The following is a 21283-nucleotide window of genomic DNA, read 5'->3' as shown; positions in this document are numbered from 1 at the left end:
AGAGAACACTGAAGGGGTTGGGTAGCCCTGATCAGCTTGCAATCACGTGGGACCAAACCCCCATGTGGCTGGGAGCCTCTTCCCTCTGTCTCTGTGTGCCCTGGCTCCTTTATTCCTTCCTCGGGGAGTCCCACGCATGGCTGGTCTGAGCCCATGTTTGACTTTAAGATCATTTATTTCTCCACTAGCTGAAAGAAAGGCAGGTCTTTCTGCTCCCTTTAGGTCCTGGTTCCAGGAGTAGTCCTGCCCCTCAATGGTGTTTCCAGGCCATCCTACATTGCTGGAGAGGGGGCCTCAGAAAGAAAAGAGGCTGAAGAGGGGCCTAGCAGAGGATGCATCTTTAACATGCCCCCAAGGGACTCTTATTCTTCCTGAAGCAACTGGACCAAATATAATTCTGGAAATTCTATTTCCAGACTAGCATCCCAGGTCATTTTCCTTAGGAGGAAATTTTCAGACAGCCACCTTAGAAGGTACTTCATTAATTGAGAGATGAGGAGTAGAAAAAACATGGCAAATGTGAAACTCACGGCATGGCCAGGACAGCATGGCCATCTCATGCCACCTTCCCCATGGTTCCCATGGCTCTCAGCACTGGAGATAACGGACGGTGTCCACTGCAGTGAAGACAGCTGTCCTTCGGGCAGCTGGTGAGGACAGGCCTTGTGATAGCCCCAGGGTGATGGAATATGTGAGAAAAACAGCAAGTATCAGGGGGGACTCACGGACACAAAGGGAGAATGTGATGGACTCAGTTTCAAAGCCAGAAGAGGCGGGAGGTAAAAACAATTACATCCTCTGAGAAGCATAGAGATGGAATGGATTTCAAGTCGAGCTCTTTACACTGGGGTCAGCAAACTTTATGTGTCTAAAAATCACCAGGGAGTTTGTTTATCATGCAGATTCCCAAGTCCCATCTCCAGAGATCTGGCTCCGGTAGTTTGGGGGGGTGGGGGGTGGGGTGGATCCCAGGACTGTGCATTTTTAAAGGAACCATTTCCTGTCCTTGGGAATTCTGATGCAGATAGTTCATGGTCTACACTTCAAGGCCCTCTGTCCCACATGATACCTGAGCTCCTTCTGTGGCACCCCAGCACATGGCCACTGCCTCTGTGTCCAGTGATGGAGCAGCAAAATGATGAGGGAGCTGCCAACTTCAGGTGTCTCTCACAGTCTGCCTGCCATCCTCACGCTTAGCCAGACCCACCTCCCCACAGAGGCCACCCGTCAAAAGGCTGCTGAGTCCTGTTCTAACGGGAGCAACACCCATGATGATTGAGGAACAACCTGGCTCAGCATGAGTCTTAGTCATGATGCCATTGGGATGTGCTTACTCTGACTCTATGACTGTAGTGCAATTGAGAAATCGTTATTGTGATATTTGGGCAGGGGAAGTGCAACTTTTATATTGCTAGTAAGGCCTGAGTAGGAGAGGGAGGTAATAGCTAAAGAGCACCAGGTTTCTTTCTGAGGGGGTGAAAATGTTCTAAGACTGAGTGTGGGTATGCTTGTACATATCTGTGAATATGCCCCAATCCACAAATTGTGTACTCTGAATGGGTGAATAGTATGTTTTATGAAATATATCTCAATGAAGCTGTCTAAAGAAGAAGTTTGTTACACTGTGGTGCATGAAATATACTCTCTAAAGCCACATGTTAAAGATGTTTCAAAGAATGCTATTTGTATATACAAATAAAGATAGTGTTATTTCAGTGACACAATGTGTTTCCCACATAAATGGAGGGAAAAAAGGTCTGAGAACTCCAGAGTCTCATTTGTTGGGGAATGGCTTTACTGATATACTTTAAAATTAAAATACTGATTTTAATCTTAATTTAATATACTGATAATTTCCTATGATATTTGACTCAAATCAGTAATGCCTTATTCACAACTTTGCTTATTACCCTGTTATCTCTACAGAGATACATTGCTGAGTCTGACACATCTCAATTTGCAATGTGTGTCTCAGAAGAGGGTTGGTCCTGACATTGCATCCCAGTGGGCTTTAGCTAAGCTGGTGACTGACTGGCTTTCTACCCGGGCCCACATGGTTCTGTTCTCTGTTCCTTACAGAGTCTTCCTTTTACCCTGCATTTTCTAGCCTAAAGCTTTTCCCTCTGAAATCATGAACTTAGATGTATGATCAAAAGTCCTGAAGGGGATCATCAAGGAGTTATTTCTCAGTCATTTAACTAGTGAATAGTCTCCCTTCTAAGAACCTACAAGGATAAAATACCCAGTTTCTCTCCTGTGATGCTCAGAACACAGAACTATGGCACTAGAAGGATTCTTGGAGATTTTATTTTATTTTATTTTATTTTATTTTTTTAACGTTTATTTATTTTTGAGACAGAGAGCATGAACGGGGGACGGTCAGAGAGAGGGAGACACAGAATCCAAAACAGGCTCCAGGCTCTGAGCTGTCAGCACAGAGCCCAATGCGGGGCTCGAACCCACGAACCGTGAGATCATGACCCGAGCTGAAGTCGGACGCTTAACCAAGTGAGTCACCCGGGTGCCCCTTGATTCTTGGAGGTCTTGTGCAACTCTGTCTGCATTTACGGCCCGAGAGAAGTGAAGTGCAAGGAAGTTACCAAGTAAGCTTGTGAACTGAGACTAAACCTTCTGACTCATGGCTTATCCCATATTCTGCGCTGTGCACTATGAAAGCCACGGAAAACCCCCAAAATACCTGTCTCCCCAAAACCAAACCCACCATCTAGTTCTAAAATCGAATTGTAGTTGTTTCTGAACCACAAAGTGGGGGCAGCCCCATCCCACCACTTCCTTCAGTAAGACCCTCTCCTCAGGGAAATGCAGCTCCAGGAGGTGGAAGGATCCGAGTCACACAGAGGGGACCAGCCCACAGGCTCCTCCCAAAAGAGCCTGGAAGATGCTTTTCTCCCTCCACAACATAACGAATTGCCGCTCCCCGGCTAGCGTCCAGCATTTGCTCTGTGCCAACCTCTGGCGTCCATCCAGCCTCTTCTTGGGAGCCAAACCCCAGACTCTCTTGTCCTAGGAACCGGTCCAGAAGGGCTTTGGCAGTCGGCAAGGAGGAGCTTTATACCACGGCCTGGGGGGCCCGGCTGCCCAAACTCTGGCTGCCTGGGTGGGTGGCCGGGACCTTGCTCTGTAGAGACCTGCCCCAGCTCTGCAAAGGAAGGACAAGGAAGGCAAATGATAGCACCGAGGGGCTTGCCGGGGTGGAGTGTGAGAGAATGCTTACTCTGGCTGGTTCTTCCTTCTTCTGGGTGGGGAGGCATTCGATGCCACCAGTACCTGAGTGCCATGTGCCTTGTTCTTAAGCTCAGCCAAGGAATTAGCTCCTGGGATCCCAGAACCACAGATACTCTTGATGCCTGGGATTCTGCACTCTAGTAATCTGGAACTGAGATAGCGTGTGAGTGGGCACAAGTGACTTCTCTTCTCTGCAAGGCTTTCCCTCTGTTCCCTTCCTTGGAAGGAGCAGTGCCTGGTGTGTCTAGTGATGGCCTCTCTTGTACCTCTGAGTTTCATTATTAGGATTGCCAGGATGGGCTGGTCAATTCTTTGGTTTATGTGTGGTAGACTGTGCTGGCCAGTTCCAAAGGGCAGGCAGGGCATGTGGGAGTCCGCCTCTTTCTGCAGCAGGCCTGTGTGTCCCCCAGACACTGGCTCATCCCGCACCTGTTGTGAGTCACCATCAAGGGCAATGTGACATTTGTTCTCTGCAAGCCTACACTCTCACATGTTGTCTAACGATTCTCAAAACTGAGAACCCATGGACCCTGAAGACTTACAGATCCACCTAGTTGCAGAAATATATTCAGTTAGGGGCGCCAGGGTGGCTCAGTCAGTTAAGCGTCTGATTTTGGCTCAGATCATGATCTCGCAGTTTGTGAGTTTGATCCCCGCGTCGGGCTCTCTGCTGTCAACACAGAGCCTGCTTTAGATCCTCTGCCCCCCTCTCTCTGTTCCTCCCCCACTTGCGCTCTCTCTCTCAAAAATAAATAAATATTTAAAAAATAAAAAAGAAATACATTCAGTTAGATTATTTCACTTGAGTTGATCATTCAGCATGAAAGTGTAAATACAGGAAATCTCAGACCCTGAGGCTAGGTGGCATCACCCACAAGATTCAGAAGGTACTTAGATCGATTTTGATTTTTTTTTTTTTAAAGTCGTCAGAATGAAGGGGCACCTGAGTGGCTCAGTCGGTTAAGCATCTGACTTCGGCTCAGGTCATGATATCGCAGTTTGTGAGTTCGAGCCCCGCCTGGGGCTTTGTGCTGACAGCTCAGAGCCTGGAACCTGCTCTGGATTCTGTCTCCCTTTCTCTCTGCCCTCCCCTGCTCACATTCTGTCTCTGTCTCTCTCAAAAATAAAGTCATCAGAATGAAACAGAAATCCCAAACTCCCTTTAGAACTCATGGGAGAGTTCTTCTCTCTCCCTGGCTACCAATCCTCCTTCCTGCCCGCCCCCCCCAAAACCAGAACTCTCAGTGATTCCTAGATGCCATTTTGGGGAACAGGTTGTAGAAGAGTCTTCCCCCTAACAAAAAAGACCTCCCTCTAAGAATGAGCAGGGAGTGGGCCTGGTTGGTGGCCCCCACAGTACAGTCAGACTAAACAAGGGAAAGTGGCCACACAATTCTGAGTTGGGAGGGTCTTGGGGACCCTCTCCTTCAAGGCCATCTGATTTATGACTCTGCTGTCAACATCCCAGTCCATTGACGGACAGCTCCTGCTAATGCAATGTCTTCACAGCCAAAGCTGGCTGATCTAGAATTTTCACCGATCAGTTTTGCTCTTGACACCTGAGACCATGTTGAATTAAAAAAAAAAACAAAACCCAAAGATAATGGGCAGAGGGCATGCAGGCCTGATTTGTGCTCTCTCTTTTTAAAATGTAAATGGATGTAAGAAGTTCATTGAGTAGCCAGCAAATGTACTGATCTGCTTCTGAAAAATGTACAGATGGGGGAGATGGGAGTTCGGAGGAGAAGCACAGATGGAGAAGTCTTTTCATTTTGATTTGTCACTGAGCAGAGACCTGGAGTTGCTGAGGGTGTCAAGACTCACAGATGCAAACACAGGGAGGAAGGGCAACACAGACACTCGGCAGGCGCAGCCGGCAGGAAATGTGTTTCTGCAGGGCTCAGATGCATGAGGAGGGACACGTAACCAGGCGCGGGCTGGGGATTTCAGCGTAAGTCCGCTGTCCTCCCAGGGGACAGAGCTGAGTGCTCACAGATGGCTGAAGACCTAGCGATGTTTCCAGATAACTGAGACAGGCTGCTCCTGCGCCCCTCCCCTCTTAAAGAATGAGTGCTGTCTCTGCCCTTCATTTGCTGAGCCAGGCTTTGCTCTCTGAACTTTGTGTGGGGCTTGATCAATTGAGTGATTTTATATTATTGCTTCTCTTGAAATCCTTTTTCTTTTCGTTGCCACCTAAATGTAGATATCCTCACTTTGCCTTTGTGGGTTCTCATTATTGCAAATTTTATAGAGTTCTGAGCACAAATGCACATGTGCAGGGTCTTGTTTTTGAAAGCATCTAGCATCTGCTGGTCTCCTTCGTATTTTCTTTTCAGCCAAAACAGCCTTTCAGGGCCACAGAGTGATGTGAGTAGAGTCCTCAGGATAAACTAATAATGCGATTCTTTTTTTGGTCACTAGATTGTTATGTAAAGTATCTGAAATTTTTAAGCCTTCAGCTGGTTGATGAAACTCGAGAATCACTTGAGTTTATATACCAGTGGTATATTTAAAATGTACACATGGGATTGGTTTTGGCTATTTTTAGAGGCCTGTGGGTTACTTTTGCCTGGGTAGCCCAGCCCCCCGCCCCCCTGCTGTGCTACTGTTGGTAACTTTGAGATACACCCAGCTGGTCATGCAGTAGAGAGCCCCTTGGCTGCCTCAGTGGGGAGGTTTAGGTCAGTAGAACATGTTTTGGTCTACACTCTGCTTTTGCACTTGCTGAGATGTGCTGGTGGAAGTGCTGATCCTTCTGTGATGAGAACAAGGAGGACCCGGTTTCCTTAGGGACTCGTGGACTGTCAGAAACTAATGTGTGCTAATGACCGGCCAAGTGAGGAGAACCTGATCCTGCCTTCTTCCCTGCTGTGTCTCAGATGAACAGAAGATAGTTCCATGCATTCCTTGTGGGTCTGAATTCTCTGGGCGGGTCCACCTACTTAGTGAAAAGAGAACTTGCTTCTGGAGCCATCCCTCAAACTAGAAAGCAGTCCTTAATCAGACTAGTGCACCAAGGCAGGCATTGAAGACTCTGCATGTGAAAATTCAGCTATCGCTGGGCTGCTTGCTGCCTAGTGGGTAGGTGGGAAGGAAGGAGCCTGCCACTGGTGGCTTCCATTGCCAGAATGGCCAACGACCTCCCCAGCCCGCATGTGCACAGGGCATCATCGTTCAGTCCTCAGGTCTGTGAGGAGGGGCTGGGGGCTGGCTTAACTGTTCCCTTTTCCCTACTAAACACCCTTCCTATGAGCTAATTTTGAGTAGCTGAAGAACTTAACTGATGGTTTGCACTGATGTTGACACAGGAGCCAGTTGAGGCTGAATGGCCACTGTAGGTTCACAGGATGCCATTTCACATCCTCAAACCATCTCTGGATGGGATGAGCCATGGGCTGAGCTAATGTCTTTTTATAATATCATCAGGTATAAGAAGCAGAGCAGCATGGGAGGTGATGCAGGAAGACCAAGTCTCTTAAAGTGGTGTCCTGCAGACAACATGAGAAGGCAGTAAATACACTGTCCTGAGATTTGTTAAGAATTGGTGAAAATGTCAGAAGCCACAGTGTGAAAGTGAGGCTGGGAGGCGCTCAGAGAAGGTGGTTGGTCACATGTCCATGAGCAGCTGCCTGCACCCTCACCCTTCCTGCCTCCTACACTGCCCCTTAGGGTCTGAGTGCAGAGTTCTTGCTCTTCGTTGTCTGCCTTTAAATCCCATTCTTCTTCTTTTTAAAGAGAGAGAGAGAGGGAATGTGTGCAAGTATGTGAGTGAGTGCACACAGGGGAGGGGCAGAGAGAGAATCTTAAGCAGGCTGCACGCCCAGCATGGAGCCCAACATGGAGCACGATCCCAGCACCCTGGGATCATGACCTGAGCCAAAATCAAGAGTCCGACACAACTGACTGAGCCACCCAGGTGCCCCTCAATCCCATTATTCTTAACACTGCATCTAATTCCAAGGTATTTTATTTTTGAATCACAACTCCAAAACCTCTTGTTTGAAGGGTTTCAATTTATTAACGAACCAAAGAAAATAGCACAATGTGTCTGTGAAAGGCCAAGAGAGATGGATAGGGGTTCGTGCTGCCCAGCTCTCCTGTGCTGCTGGGATAAACCCTCCCACACCTCATGGTGGCCCCTGGGAGGGAGAGGCCTCTCCCACAGGGAGCACACTTCCCTCCTCCTGCATTATGAGTAAGAAACTCTCCATACCCCCACCCTGCTGGAAAGATTCCCTCTGCAGGATCATAAACCTACATCTAAGACCTAAAAAACACAACTCTTGGAAAACATTTTTCCAATTTGCAGCTACACTTCTTCACACCTGTGTATTCATCTGTGTTTGAAACAGCACATCTAGAGACAGACTGTAAACCCAGCCCACTAGATACCATTATTCTTTTCTTCTCTTCTGCTTAGTAGTCTAGATCCAGGTTGATCCCTCTCACACTCCAGAGAGAAAATAATAAGAGCTTACGTTAGAGTTTTTAAAAGCGGGAACATACATTGTCTCATTTGAACCTCACAGCAGTCCTGGGAGGTAGGCAGGAGGGCATTGTGGTTCCAGGATCCCAAGGATGGTTGTACTGGTGAAGCTGGGAACCAAATCCACGTCCTCCAACTCCTGGTCCAGGGCTCCTTCCACTCCACCAAGATGCACTGAGCTCACCTTGAGGAGCATAGCAGCCTTCTGCCTAGAACAAATGAAATGTCCTTTGGGCTGGCGAACCAAGGTGATTTGAAGAGCAGACCTCGTCACTGAGCTCAGGGGATAAACACACCTGAGTGCAATCTGGCATCAATATCAGATGGGCGAATAGGACAGAAAATGGGCGTCTTCGACAAGGGTTTCCGGGTTTCTTTTTTCTAACCTGGACCACATTGGGTACTAGAACTGGAACTCAGCAAAGTCCAGGAGGAGAGAAGGCATTCAGAGGACTTTCTCATCTAGCAATTTATTGATTCCTTCACAAATTCTCTTGAGGTTGGGCCTACAGTCTCCATCCAGACTATAAAGGGTAGAGAGGAACTCCACGTCAGCAAAGTGGTTGAAGACGTGGTTGATGCGCCCATGGGTCCTGGGTGTCAGGTGTCGCTGCACCAGTTCATGCACCAGGTCCTTGCACTCATGTAGAAGCTTGGAGAGCACGTTCCTATCAAAGGTGTACTCCACCTCATAGAAGCTGACGATCGTCATGGCCGTCTGGTTCAGCTTCTTCCTGAGCTTCTCCACGATAACAACCTCCTCCTGGCTGAACTGGTTGTGCCGGTAGAGGATTCCAATTTTGATTGCCACCTTGATCAAGTCTTTCATGATCTTGTGGGCTTCCTTCTTGCTGTGGGTGTGCTCTTTAGTGACTTTGTAGAGCTCATCAAAGATCTCACTGCTGGTGTCATCGATCAACATGTTTGCCATAGTTTTGCTGGCTATTTTGCTCAGGATCTTCTTCTGAGCTTGAAGGGCAAGGCTCTTTGAACTAAAAACATCAGGACCTATAGTAAGGAAAGAAAGAAAAGTTATAGAAATATGAGAACCATTAGTGTCTTCTACAAGTGAAACACACGAATATGTTCCTAGGGAAAGACTCATGCCTTTTATACCCCACAACTCCCTAACCAAACCCCACCAAAGCCTGGGATCCCTCCACCGTCCTCTCCACATGACATGCTTATTTTCCCTCTTGAGCCTTCTGTCTTGCACTCTTCCCTCTCTGGAAGTGGTTTCCTTTTGTCCAGGCCAAATAGCACATTAAAAAAATTTTTTTTTAAATATTCATTTTTGAGAGTGAGAGAAACAGAGTGTGAGTGGGGGAGGGGCAGAGAGCGAGGGAGACCCAGAATCTGAAGCAGGCTCCAGGCTCTGAGTTGTCAGCACAGAGCCCGATGCGGGGCTTGAACTCATGGACCATGAGATCAGGACCTGAGCTGAAGTTGGACTCTTAACTGACTGAGCCACCCAGGCACCCGAAATCGCACCTTTTTAGACCTACTTCATGCATAACACCTTCCTGACCCATTAGCTCACAGAGAACTAACCAGTTGTGCAAATTACTGTTTAATGACAAGAATGTAGCACCGATGCCAACACCATTCCCAGGGAAGACATGGGCAGTTGATCATGGCAGTCTTTTTGACTGAGTCTCAGAATCTATCTTTTGAGTCTATGGTGTATTTTTTTCATGTTCGGTATCTTGGAAATTGGTATGTGTCTTACAGTCACTGTTGCCAGGTGGCACTTGTGCTGTGGTTGTCATTATATGCGCATCAATTTGCACAGTAGGAGCCAGAGATTTGGGAGAAGTCAAGAGTACTCGAAGGAATATTGCCTCTCCAACGCTCTCCGTTGGCATAGGGAACAGAAGGGCGCTGCGTGAGAAACACATGCACTGACCACAGCAGGTCAAAGATACTTCAGGTGAGCAGTACCCTGAATGTGAAGCAGCTTAGAAAAACCAAAGCCAATTTATTTCTCTCTTATGTTCTACTTCATGAGTGAACAAGAGTAATATATGTTAAAAATAACACTATGTCTAAGCAAGTCCAAAAAGAATCTTTCAAGAAGTATAAAATTTCTGAATAAAAAGAAAGCAGTCATTCACAATTTAATTGGCAGCATATTTTTCTTTCTTAAGGGCACATAAAACAACATCTTACAATTGACAGTGTCTTAGATTTGATAAAATACTCCATGAAGTCACCTATTAGCTAGAGCTGACGTTTGAAACCCGCTGGCCATTACTCTACAGTATGTATGCCTGTCTTCCCAAGGAGATTCAAGTTGCCTAAGGACTGAGACAGTGTCTCCCACAGCACCTAGTTCAGTTCTGGGCACAGGGATGAAATGGTGTCTGCTAAGTAAAATACAGAGAAACACTGCAGAAGAATAAGGAAGCAGTAAAATACAGTGCAAATTTATAGTTAAAAAAACAGTTTTCCTTTGAGAATTGAGGACCCTTATAGGATCCAGAGAGATTTTATCCAGCACTCTGTGGCCACATGTAAGTGACAGATACAATAGGCAGAGCAGACAGACAGATGGCCACACATGCCATGTTCTGAAATCTTTGCCTGTCCGCCCCATCTCATATTCCACACCCTCTGCCCACCCTGGATTCGTTTTCTCAGTGGACAGTGATTAATACCTGTGATTAATGCTCAGGTCTCACAGACACTCAATAAATACTCCAACACAATTCAGACAAGGCTTGTGTGCACTTCCTGCACCCACATGGCCCCCTCACAACTGGCCCGGCCTTGCTCCCTCGGTCCTGGGTCCTTCCGAGACAGCTACGTCTGCTCTCAGGCTTCTAGATGCGGGCCCCGAGGGTCATGGCCTGGAGTGGGGTTGCTGTGGCAGGATCATCATCAGTAAGGTAGTAGGTACCATGGGCTTCCTACAACTCAGGAAGCTCTCTCCCTAAAGTTGGAAACTGTAGAGTCTTCAAGCAACTTCACAGTCAAGTGACCCTGATGTGGGTGGGCTTTTGCCTTCAGTCTAGGTACAAAGAGAACAAATAGCATCTCTTGACTATTCTTTACCATGAGAAAGCCCAGACTGCCTGATTTATGCCCTCCTAGAGTTTGTCATAAAAAATATTCCTACCCAGTCTGACCACCTACTAGGGTCACCAGACCCTTTGTGTGAATAAACCTGTTCCCCAAAACACCAATATGTATTCCAAGGACAAATATATGTTTTTAAAATTTATTTACTTTGTGAGGGTGGGAAGAGCAGAGGGAGAGAGAGAGAATACCAAGCAGGCTCTACACTCAGCATGGAGCCCGACTCGGGGCTCAATCCCACGACCATGAGATCATGACCTGAGCTGAAACCAAGAGTCAAGGCACTCAACTGACTAAGCCACCCAGGCGCTCCCCCAAAGACAAACATTTACAAGTATTAAGAATGTTCAGAAGATTGTGCTGTATGCTTTGAAGTCAATCCCACAGCAGAGGCTTAAAGACTTTTGAGTAGTTGCCCTGTCACTAAAATAAGCGTATGCCTCCTCAGGTGATTATTCTGAAGGGAACAATGGAATTTAGAAGGACCTCTTCTAGAATATAAAAAAATGAGTCATTTCTTTATAGATACAGCTCCTAAAAGCTGCCTGAGAATAAGAGTAGTAAGAGACTCTTTAGAAATGCAGCAAGCTTGGGCGCTTGGGTGGCTCACTTGGTTCAGTGTCCGACTCTTGATTTCGGCTCAGGTTATGATCTCATGGGTGTGGGACTGAGCCCTGAGTCGGGCTCTGCGCTTGCAGCCTGGAGCCTGCTTGGGATTCTCTCTCTCTCTCTCTCTCTCTCTGCCCCTCCTCCCCTCTCAAAATAAATAAACATTAAAAATAAGAAAAGAAAAGAAATGCAGCAAGCATGTACCCACACAGAAGCGGCAGATCAAATACATGCATGTTCACCAGAATGTGAGCTCTGTGCGAGCAGGGACGGGTGTCGAAGCCCTACTGTATGCCCAGTGCCTCACACACTGATGGCACTTGGCAGGTCCTGGTGGCAGGAAGGGAGCACTGGCTGGCTCTGTGCCAGACGCTTCATGGTTTTAACTCTGTTGGGTGAAGCTAGCATTTTAACCAAGGCTCCTCTGCGAGCCTGATTCCAAACACTGCTCTTTCCCCTGCCAGCATTCCCAACATTTTTCTCTAGACCAGTAGCCGTCACCGTTTTTGCTCATATATTCCCTTAAGGGTTTTGAAAAACTACATACCTCCTTGCATATTTAACTTGGCAGCCATATTTTTCACCTTAAGTTTAAATAGTTATAATTTGTTAATAGACATGATTTCTATATAAGAGTGATATTTAAAATTAGCCTGCTATATCATTCTTTTAAATATGTCCAACATAACATAAACACTGGCAGTGATAGGACATTATTGTACATTTTAGAGTGACAGGAGCAAGCTCTTCTTTAGAAATGTTACATTGTTCTTTTTTTCCCTTTGAAACTATCTCTTTTCAATGACACCCAGAGAACTTTAACTTAATATGTTTTTATGCTTGAAAGTGTTTTATTTGATCAATTCATCATAATTCTCTACAGTCAAAGGATGCATACAAATTGAAATTTTAAATTAAAAGATGATTCTGGTAACCATAAATCTCCAAGCCTCAAAGCATTTCCTCTGGAGTGAGTTATTTCATTTTAGCACACAATATGAAATATTAAAATGTTGACAAATACTAAATGTAAAAGGAAAATTTTTATTGGAAATGCAGCTTCAAATGAGATGGGTAGGGGGCAGGTTATGGCGTCTTGCTTCAAAGAGGCATCGCCAACCCCAGAGTTTCACATCATCCCTGTGTCTGACCAGGGAGGTTTTGCACCCAGGGTAATATACTGTCCTGATACGATTCTTAATGGCTGTGGCCTCTGATGAAAACAGCGGAAAGAAGACAGGTCCACCCTGCCTTGACCTCATGTTGTTTGTCAGGCAGGTAAGTGTAGAAAAGAGTATGTACTGAAATGAGGAAGAGGAATTGGATCTATAAATCAATTTCCTCAAAACTGTCCTCATCTGCATATCACATGGAAAGTCTCTGGACTCTCGGCGGTACGCACAACCAGATTGAATTCTCCCCTCTGTGACAGCAGCTGCATTCCATGAGATGATAAGTGCTCTTTGGGGGTAAAGAGCTTCTTTCTTGATCAAGTAAGTGTGGACAGGACTGGGTCAGGCAATGCTAAAAGGTTCTTTTCCTGTGAGACTTAACAATATTCCTTTAACACATGAAGGTGTTTTCAACTCTCTGAGAACACTGGGTGTGGTAGGCAGAACAATGACCCTCCAGCTGCCAAAGGTGTCCACATCTCAGTCCCCGGAACCTGAGAATATGTTACCTTACCCAGCAAGACAGACTGTGCAGATGTGATGAAGTTAAGGATTTGGGGATGGAGAAATTACACTGGATCATCCAGTGAGCCTGATATAATCACAAGGGTCTTTTCTTTGTAAAAAGTGTTTGTTTATTTTTGAGAGAGAGAGACAGACAGAGCACAAGTGGGGGAGGGGCAGAGAAAGAGAGGGAGACACAGAATCTGAAGCAGGCTCCAGGCTCTGAGCTGTCAGCACAGAGCCCAATGTGGGGCTTGAACCCACGAACCATTAGATCATGACCTGAGCTGAAGTTGGACGATTAACTGATTGAGCCACCCAGGCGCCCATAATCACAAGGGTCTTTCAAAGTGAAAGAGGGAGGCAGGACAGAGTGGGCCAGAGAACAGGATTTGACGATGGAAGTAGAGGGTCAGAGTGACGTGATCGCTTGCTTTTAAGATGAAGGAGGGAGCCACCAGCCGAGGAATGTGGCTGGCTTCTAGAGGCTGGAAAAGGAAAGGGAACAGAATCTCCCCTCGAGCCTCTAGGAAAAAAAAAAATGCAGCTCTGCTGATACACTGATTTTTAGTCCTGTAAAACCTATTTAGAGATTTCTGATCTCTAGATGTGGAAGATGATAAATTTGTGTTGCTTTAAGCCACTGTTTGTGGTAGTTTGTTTTGTTACTGCGGCAGTGACTCAGGTGGATAAAAGCGATGTAGCAATTCCCAGTTTTATTTGATCAGGGAATTCTTTCTGTCTTTTGAGTAGAGGGACCAACTGCTCTGACTTGTCAGGATTGAGGGGTTTCCCCTACAGCTGATTTTCAGTGCTAGAATGAGAAAAGTGCCAGGCACATTGGGACAAGTTGGTCACCCTATTCCGTTTTTTGTTTTTGTTTTTTAATTTTTAAATGTTTATTTATTTTTGAGAGAGAGAGAGCATGAGCGGGGAAGGGGCAGAGAGAGAGAGAGAGGGAGACACAGAATCTGAAGCAGACTCCAGGCTCTGAGCTGTCAGCACAGAGCTTGACACGGGGCTCAAACTCACAGACTGCGAGATCATGATCTGAGCTGGAGTTGGACACTCAACCAACTGAGCCACCCAGGCGCCTTAGTCACCCTAGTCCTAAACCACTAGTGATGCATATATCATGGAGTTAAAAATTGAACAAAGAAGTAACAAAGAAAAACTGCAGAGGGTGGCAGAATATGAGACCTACCTACCATTTAAAATCCTATAAATTTTGTGTACAGGTAAATTGTGCACATTCATGTTGCCACACTGACCGATTTACCGTGCCTCTCTACTTGCTTTTTAATTCTGTAGTCAACCTTAACCCTTTTTTGTTCATTCTGGGCAAAGTCCCTTTTGTCCTCTGGTTTCTCTGCAGTTATGGAGTGCTTACTCTTAGTTCGTCTGTATATGAAATCCCCCCAAAATATGGTCCTGCAGGGATGTGAGATGTAGACAAATGAAACAAAATATGAAAACATGTGAAATAGCCCAAAATGGCATGAGTGAGAACAGCTGGAGAAAGCTAAAGGTGGACTTGAATGTGGCTGGATGGGGATGGCTACAATGTTACAAAGTGGTTTCTAAAGTCATAGATACAGGCCAGCAATTTCCCCCAAATCATAAAGGCTTTGGGTGTTTTTCCTGGTAAGTTTTCAGCCATCTCTATTGTATAAGAATGTGTTATTTACCTACAAGGGGATTTAGTGTAGAAGCTTCCATGGGGAGGGCTCAGGAGGGTCAGAGGTATAGCATCTCTGAAGCCTTAAATATCAAGAGTCTACAGCAGGGGAACCCAAGGGCTATGGATCATCAATATAACCAGGAAAGCTTTAAGAAAAAACAATAAGTAGATTCTCACACTCTAGCCCAGACTGTCAGTATGAAGATCTTTAGGAGACGGCTGGTAATCACAAGCTCCTTAAGTGACTCTGACATGCTGCCTCTAAGACCCACGGTACACAACATGCCCCAGCATGTATCCTACAGAACACTAGTCCTGAGGGGCGCCTGGGTGGCGCAGTCTGTTAAGCGTCCGACTTCAGCCAGGTCACGATCTCGCAGTCCGTGAGTTCGAGCCCCGCGTCAGGCTCTGGGCTGATGGCTCGGAGCCTGGAGCCTGTTTCCGATTCTGTGTCTCCCTCTCTCTCTGCCCCTCCCCCGTTCATGCTCTGTCTCTCTCTGTCCCAAAAATAAATAAAAAAAAAAAATGTTGAAAAAAAAGAACACTAGTCCTGAGAGGCACTCTGGTAAGGAAGGGTCTGTGGCCAGTTACAATGAGTTCGCGGATGACCATATATTATGGCTGGCTCTTAAAGATTTGCCATACCAAGTAGCTTATTAAAGGCTTCGAGAAGTCCCACAGTAAAGACACCTGTGTAGTTTTATTTAGTCCACCACTTCTCAAACTTACTGAACCTTACGAAATTTGTGTACACACACACACACACACACACACACACTATCTTGTGGCATATATTATGAGAAATGCTGGGGTAGTATTGAGAGAAAAAAAAATAAGACACTCTGGTCAACTTTTACATCTCCCAGGGGATCTGCCTGGCAGGGGTGAGGAGACCCCACTGTTTCCATCATGTGTGCCTGATTAAAGGGAGGGTGTGTGCACTAGGGAAACCTGGGGGAGGCGGTCTTATTCAGAAGACTTCTGCACATAGAAATGTTGGGCTTGCTTCCTTCCATCCATCCTTCTGTCTCAACATTCAGCAGGCGGACTGTGTTGGCGATGTATCAGGGAGGAACGCTGTAGGCTGAGAGGAAGCGTGTGAGTTTTGGAAGTCAAGGTCAGGAAGGCACTTGGATATCTGGGGAAACAGTCCTGATCAGTGGACACATATTTACTTTGGGGAAACACTAAGAGATCTAGATTAGGTCTTGGTGAAAACCGTCCTCTTATTGCTATGTACAAGCCTTTGGAAGGCTCTTTTGGCCAGGGGTAATTCTCTTAACAATGTTTGTAAAAACATTCCCATTCCCCAGTCATGAAAGGTAATGACTTGTTTACAACACCTCAGGATCTCTGAGAATGGAGACAAAAATGTGATTATGCAGCTACTATATAGCTTACTTGACTGGCACAATGAGACAAGACTGAGGAAGCTGCAAAATTGATCCCTGTAGAATAGACAGGGGCTTCCTTCCCCTGATGGGGAAGCTCAGGTAAAAGCAATGTGAAGTCAGTGCTCTGAGAGTAAGCACCCTTAGAATATTTACAAGGAAAGGAAAAGTATCAGAACTATGTGGGGAGAGTGGTGTGACAATGGTAGTTAGCGAACAGTTTGGAGAGAGTAAGCAAAAGATAATTTAAGTGGGTCCTTCACTAAATGGAAAAGTGCTGGGGCTGGTGTCCATTGGTGCTTCTATAAATGATGTTCTGCCATAGTACAAGTGATGTTTCCACATTTCTAGACAATGCTAAGCTCTCCCAGATGGTGAAATGCCGAACTGGTGTTGATAAACAGCAGGAAGATCTTACCAAGTTGGGTGAGTGGGCAGAAAGGAGGCAGATGAACTTCAGCATAGGAAGAGCAGGTAGTACATTTTGGGAAAAATAAAATAAATGATGGTTATGAGGGATGAAGTGCTCTGAGCATCCTCAACCCAGCATGCGGTGAGGTAAGAGGGGCTGGGAGCAGACTCATCTCTTCTCTCCTTACTCTCGGGACTCTGACTCCTCTACTTCCACTTAAGGAGTGTGTGGAAAACTTGGATTCGAGTATGGATAGTTGTATCAACTTTGTAAGATTAGAAATTCTCTGCCATAGCCAGTGCTCACAGTATCACTTCACTTCTGTAAACAGCCTAAGATGATGGCCAGTAGGACAGGTAGCTAGAGTAGAAGAGTGGAGATGGTGCCCAGAGCAAAACAATCTGTGGTGCTTAATAAGTACCATCTGTCAAGGCAGGAGACCCAGAGTACAAGGAAAGTGGGAGGGGTCTTCAGGGTATGTGGAAGGGTAAGCAGAGGGTGAAGAGTGGTAATCCAAATTCCTGGCAATCACTTATACTTAACTGTTGGGAAAGAAGTTCAAGCAAGCCTCCTTGAGATGGAGCTGCCTCGCAAACTACTTGAACTTTTGTGATGAGCACCTGTCTTTCTGCTCACCTGCATACGCGCCCAGAAAGGCTGATTGGACTGGTCGTGTCCTTCACTATTGATAAAGGGCCAGGAGCCAGGGGGAGAAGTAACACCCTCGCCTCTCCCTGCTTGCTTCTTTGTCTGTTCTCTGTGTGAATGATGGGGAGGGGGCTGGCTGTGGGGGTGAGGTGGTCTGAAGGATGGGATATCCATGACGATGACAAAACACCTACTAGAGAAGACGCTGCCTCTGCTTTAGTTCTTGCTTGTCCCTATGTTGCTATGGGGACAAAACTATTAAGCAACCTTAAGTAGAGTTTTGAAATGTGAACCTAACAGAGTTACGGTTTCCAGGAAGATTAATTGAGTTGTTGCATCTCCAGTGGAGTCAACCTAGAAAACATTTTCCTTCCCTTGTATAAAACTGTGACTTGTATACTGCTGGAATATTAAAAACATGACACTGGAGAAGTTACAATGAAATGCGATTATTGAATGATGGTGGGGCCTTTGAGTTAGAGACAAGCAAAAACCTCGATCCTCCCATCTCTCCACAGAGAAATGATCAAAGCTTAGAAGCTCGTGAAAAAATGCCTTTGTTGGTCTGATCCCTTTCATACTTCAATGAGGTAGCATTCTTGAGGCTTAAAGAAGATATTTTGGGATATTTTAAAAGGCATCACTGTAAAACTTGGATGGCCTGGGAGGGTCAGGAATGCAGTTTTTCTGACTGCAGTTCAGTCTAGCACACTCTTGAGCCTTCTTCAGGACTGGGTCTCCCCAACCCCCCAAGAGAGCCACCACGCCTTGAGCACATATCTCCTGGGCTCACCTCTGTGGCTGAGACCTGAGGTCCCCAAATTTCCACCACCTGTAGTAAGAAGCAAGCAGCTCGTGGGTCCTACAGGGGGGTCACCATGACACAGACGGCAGCAGGGTCGGCCAGGCAACACTCCAGGGTGTGCAAAATGAAGCCATTAGAAGCTCTATTTCTGTCTCCTTTTTTTTAAAGTTTATTTATTTATTTTGAGAGAGAGAGAGAGAGAGAGAGAGAGACAGTGCAAATGTGGGAGGGGCAGAGAGAGAGGAGAGAAAGAGAATCCTAACCAGGTTCTGCACTGCCAGCCCAGGGCCTGATGCAGGGCTCAAACCCTTCAACTGCGAGATCGTGACCTGAGCTGAAGTTGGATGCTGAGCTGACTGAGCCACCCAGGCGTCCCTGTCTCCTTGTTTCCTTAGAAGTTAAGCTTTACTAAAACTTAACATATAGGCTGACTGTGCGACCCACTGGTGTGTGGCATTCTAAGGGAAGTGGGGAAAGTCCCCCATCCAGGGTTTGGGGGTATTTAGTGCATCTCTCACTTGTTTATTCCCTTTCAAAAGTTTTGATTTATTTCAGCATTTGTTTATGTGTGCTTTAAACAGACTCAGTGATTATATTATTTAGTTCTAACTGAACCCTCACAAAATGGGCCAGTGATTTTAAAAGATTCCTATGAGAAACAAAACTGAGGACTGAAGACAATACGCTAATCATTGCCAGCATAAGTGAATGGCAAGGAAATGGCGGGGCTGACGATTATCTTCATCATAAGAGCTTTTCCGTAGCCAAATTAAGGTAAAAGTAATGATCTAATCAGATCTGAAAAGAAATGAGCCATAAAAATTTCACAAATTTTAATAAGACGATTTGAAATATGGATTTCAAACACTTTTACTTGTGTTGAGATATTCCCCAAGGTAGTAGGAAGCCATGGCAATTAGCAAGACAGTTAAATGCACTGTAATTTTGATTTTAGCTTGTCCTTTGTGATGGCAGGGGGGGCAATAAGGAACAGCATGGATGACTGCTGGGGGGCAGGGATGAGTCAAGGATGACGCTGAGTGCTTCTTCTAGCTTGGGAAACCAGGTGGGGGAGGTGGCATTAAGGCACCACCAACTGCAACAGGCATCTAGGAGCTGGTGGGGAGGATGAATTCAGCATGCTGTTCCAGGTGCCCAAGGGGCCTCTGTCTGGGTGGAGATGGTCACAGGAGCCTACCCAGTGGGCACCTCACACCAACCTGTCCTACCCTGAACTTCCCATCTTCCCACCCAAACTTTACCCCTTTCCATAGAGCAAGAGATGGTGATAAGACCCATCTTCCCTAAAGAATTTGCCAATTAGAGATCCTGAGAGATAAACAGGTTCTTCCTCGAAAATGCAGGTACCTCGAATTAGCTGGTTAAAGCATAGTCTCTATTCACAGCTTGCTGGGAATCACTTTAGTCAGAGCCACACTGCCTCCCTCCTAGGGATTCTCTCTCTCCTCTTTGGGCCCACTACCACACTGCCCCTCCTCTTAAATGAAAAATGAGGGTAGGAAGTGAGGGGCAGGTTTGGGCATTGCAGGACTGGGATGGAGGGTGGAAGGGAGAAGGATGGAGTTGTCAGAGAAGGGCGTGCAGAGGAGGGGGTATTGCTTTAGCCAGGTGTTCCGCCTCCGGCTCAGGCTTGGTGACCTCGGAAATCTTGCCTTTGGCTCAGGCCTGGGAGCGGGCACAGAATTTTGGCTTTGCCCTTAGTGGCTGGTCATTCCTAGAAATTCATTCCTCCAGTGGTTAGAAATGACTTGAGTATTTTGGGGGGACCAGGCATGATGAATCTTCCCAACTGGACTGGATATTCCAGGATGCTGTTCAAGGACACGCGAAAGCAGTGGCAGTCAGAACAGGACATTCCTTATAGGAAAGCCGATCCTGATTGCTGCAATACCTTGCATTGAATAATTACTCTTTAAAAGCAGCATTTGATCATCTTTAAGAAGACCAGGTTTTCTTCATTTTGAAAAATTCCTGGGCTTTGAAATAAGTTACTGTTCCAAGTAAGGTGAAGAGCGATTGGCAGGGTCAGCTGTAAGTGAGGCTCAACGGCTCGTGATCTCATTTTGTCTTAGACGCTTACGATCCCCCATTCATCAGCACCGAGCACGTACTAGGTCCTCACAAGAGTTCTGCAAGAGAAGGACTGTGAGTCCCATCTTGTAGATGAGAATCTGAGCCACAGCAGGTTTAAGTAATTCACTCAAGGCTATGGGGCTAGTAAGTAGTAGAATTGCAGCTGGAACCAAGTTCAAGTCAACTCCAGACAAAGCCTGCAATCTTTCCCTTCTGGTATCTGCTTTCAGAAAATCATCCTTGACTCCCTAACGTCTGTGATTTCTTCTCACTTAGTTGAGACATTAAATAGGCTTCAATTTAAATTCCCATCTAGTGAGGAGATTTACATTTCATCATTGTTTTTAAATACAAAAAAGCCATTCTTATTCCATGATACAATACCACATATCCATCAAAACTTGAAGATAGATGTAGCTTTCATTTTTAGAGGGGATTCTATATATTTCAACAGTTACATATTGATTTTGTTTTTCATATTGATTTTTCAGCCAGCTCTGAAAAGTGAATGAGTGATGATTTTACTTACCAGAGCTAACTGAAGCAGATACGTGTGAAGTCACTGGGGGCTGAATCATCTCCAACTCCACAGGTTAATTTTGGAGATCTGAGAGATATTTTTGTCTTACTGCAGTTAGAAGAGCAACCATCACTGAAAACATCTACTTACACGGTTTCTTTCAACAAAGCTTATTCATCCCCTCCCCCACTCTCCCCTGCATATAATAAGTAACTAGTGTCTCTCCGAATGGTAGATCGTATTTGGGCACAATAATAGAGTCCACTTCTGTAGTGCTTTATGCACACTAACTCATCATATCCTCGTGACAACTCTATGAGCACGCACTAATCATCATCATCACCGTCGTCATCATCATCATCATCATCATCATCATCATCATCGGTGGCAGCATTTTACATCCAAGGAATCCACAGCAGAGAGAAATTAAACAGCTTCCTAAATACCATTTAGGAAGAAGCAAAGCAGGATTCGGACCTGGAAGGCTGCCCCAGAGTCCTGTGCTTCAACCCACCACACTAAACTGCCAGTCACGAGTGACAAATATCAACTAGTTTAAATGTTTTTTGAATTATTGCCCACTTGAAAATGGAAATTAAGGGTTTTTTTCCCCTCAGAATTTTTTTAAAAAGCCATG

The 21283-nt window shown here is 45.8% G+C and overlaps 1 protein-coding gene across 1 annotated transcript; it reads right to left on the bottom strand.

Annotated features, from left to right (window-relative positions):
- Nucleotides 1-7239: 7239 nt before the first annotated feature.
- TNFAIP8L3 (TNF alpha induced protein 8 like 3) lies at nucleotides 7240-20772 on the bottom strand. The gene is made up of 2 exons (XM_058737741.1): nucleotides 20656-20772; nucleotides 7240-8740 (listed from the first exon to the last, which is right to left on the bottom strand). Exons 1-2 carry the CDS (start codon nucleotides 20702-20704, stop codon nucleotides 8178-8180), a joined length of 612 nt encoding a protein of 203 aa, XP_058593724.1. The 5' UTR covers nucleotides 20705-20772; the 3' UTR covers nucleotides 7240-8177.
- Between the last annotated feature and the right edge of the window lie 511 nt (nucleotides 20773-21283).

Source organism: Neofelis nebulosa, chromosome 7 (assembly GCF_028018385.1).
Source record: "Neofelis nebulosa isolate mNeoNeb1 chromosome 7, mNeoNeb1.pri, whole genome shotgun sequence".
Classification (NCBI taxonomy): Eukaryota; Metazoa; Chordata; class Mammalia; order Carnivora; family Felidae; genus Neofelis; species Neofelis nebulosa.
Note: the sequence above shows the minus strand (reverse complement) of the source record. Positions and strands in the feature narration are given on the sequence as shown.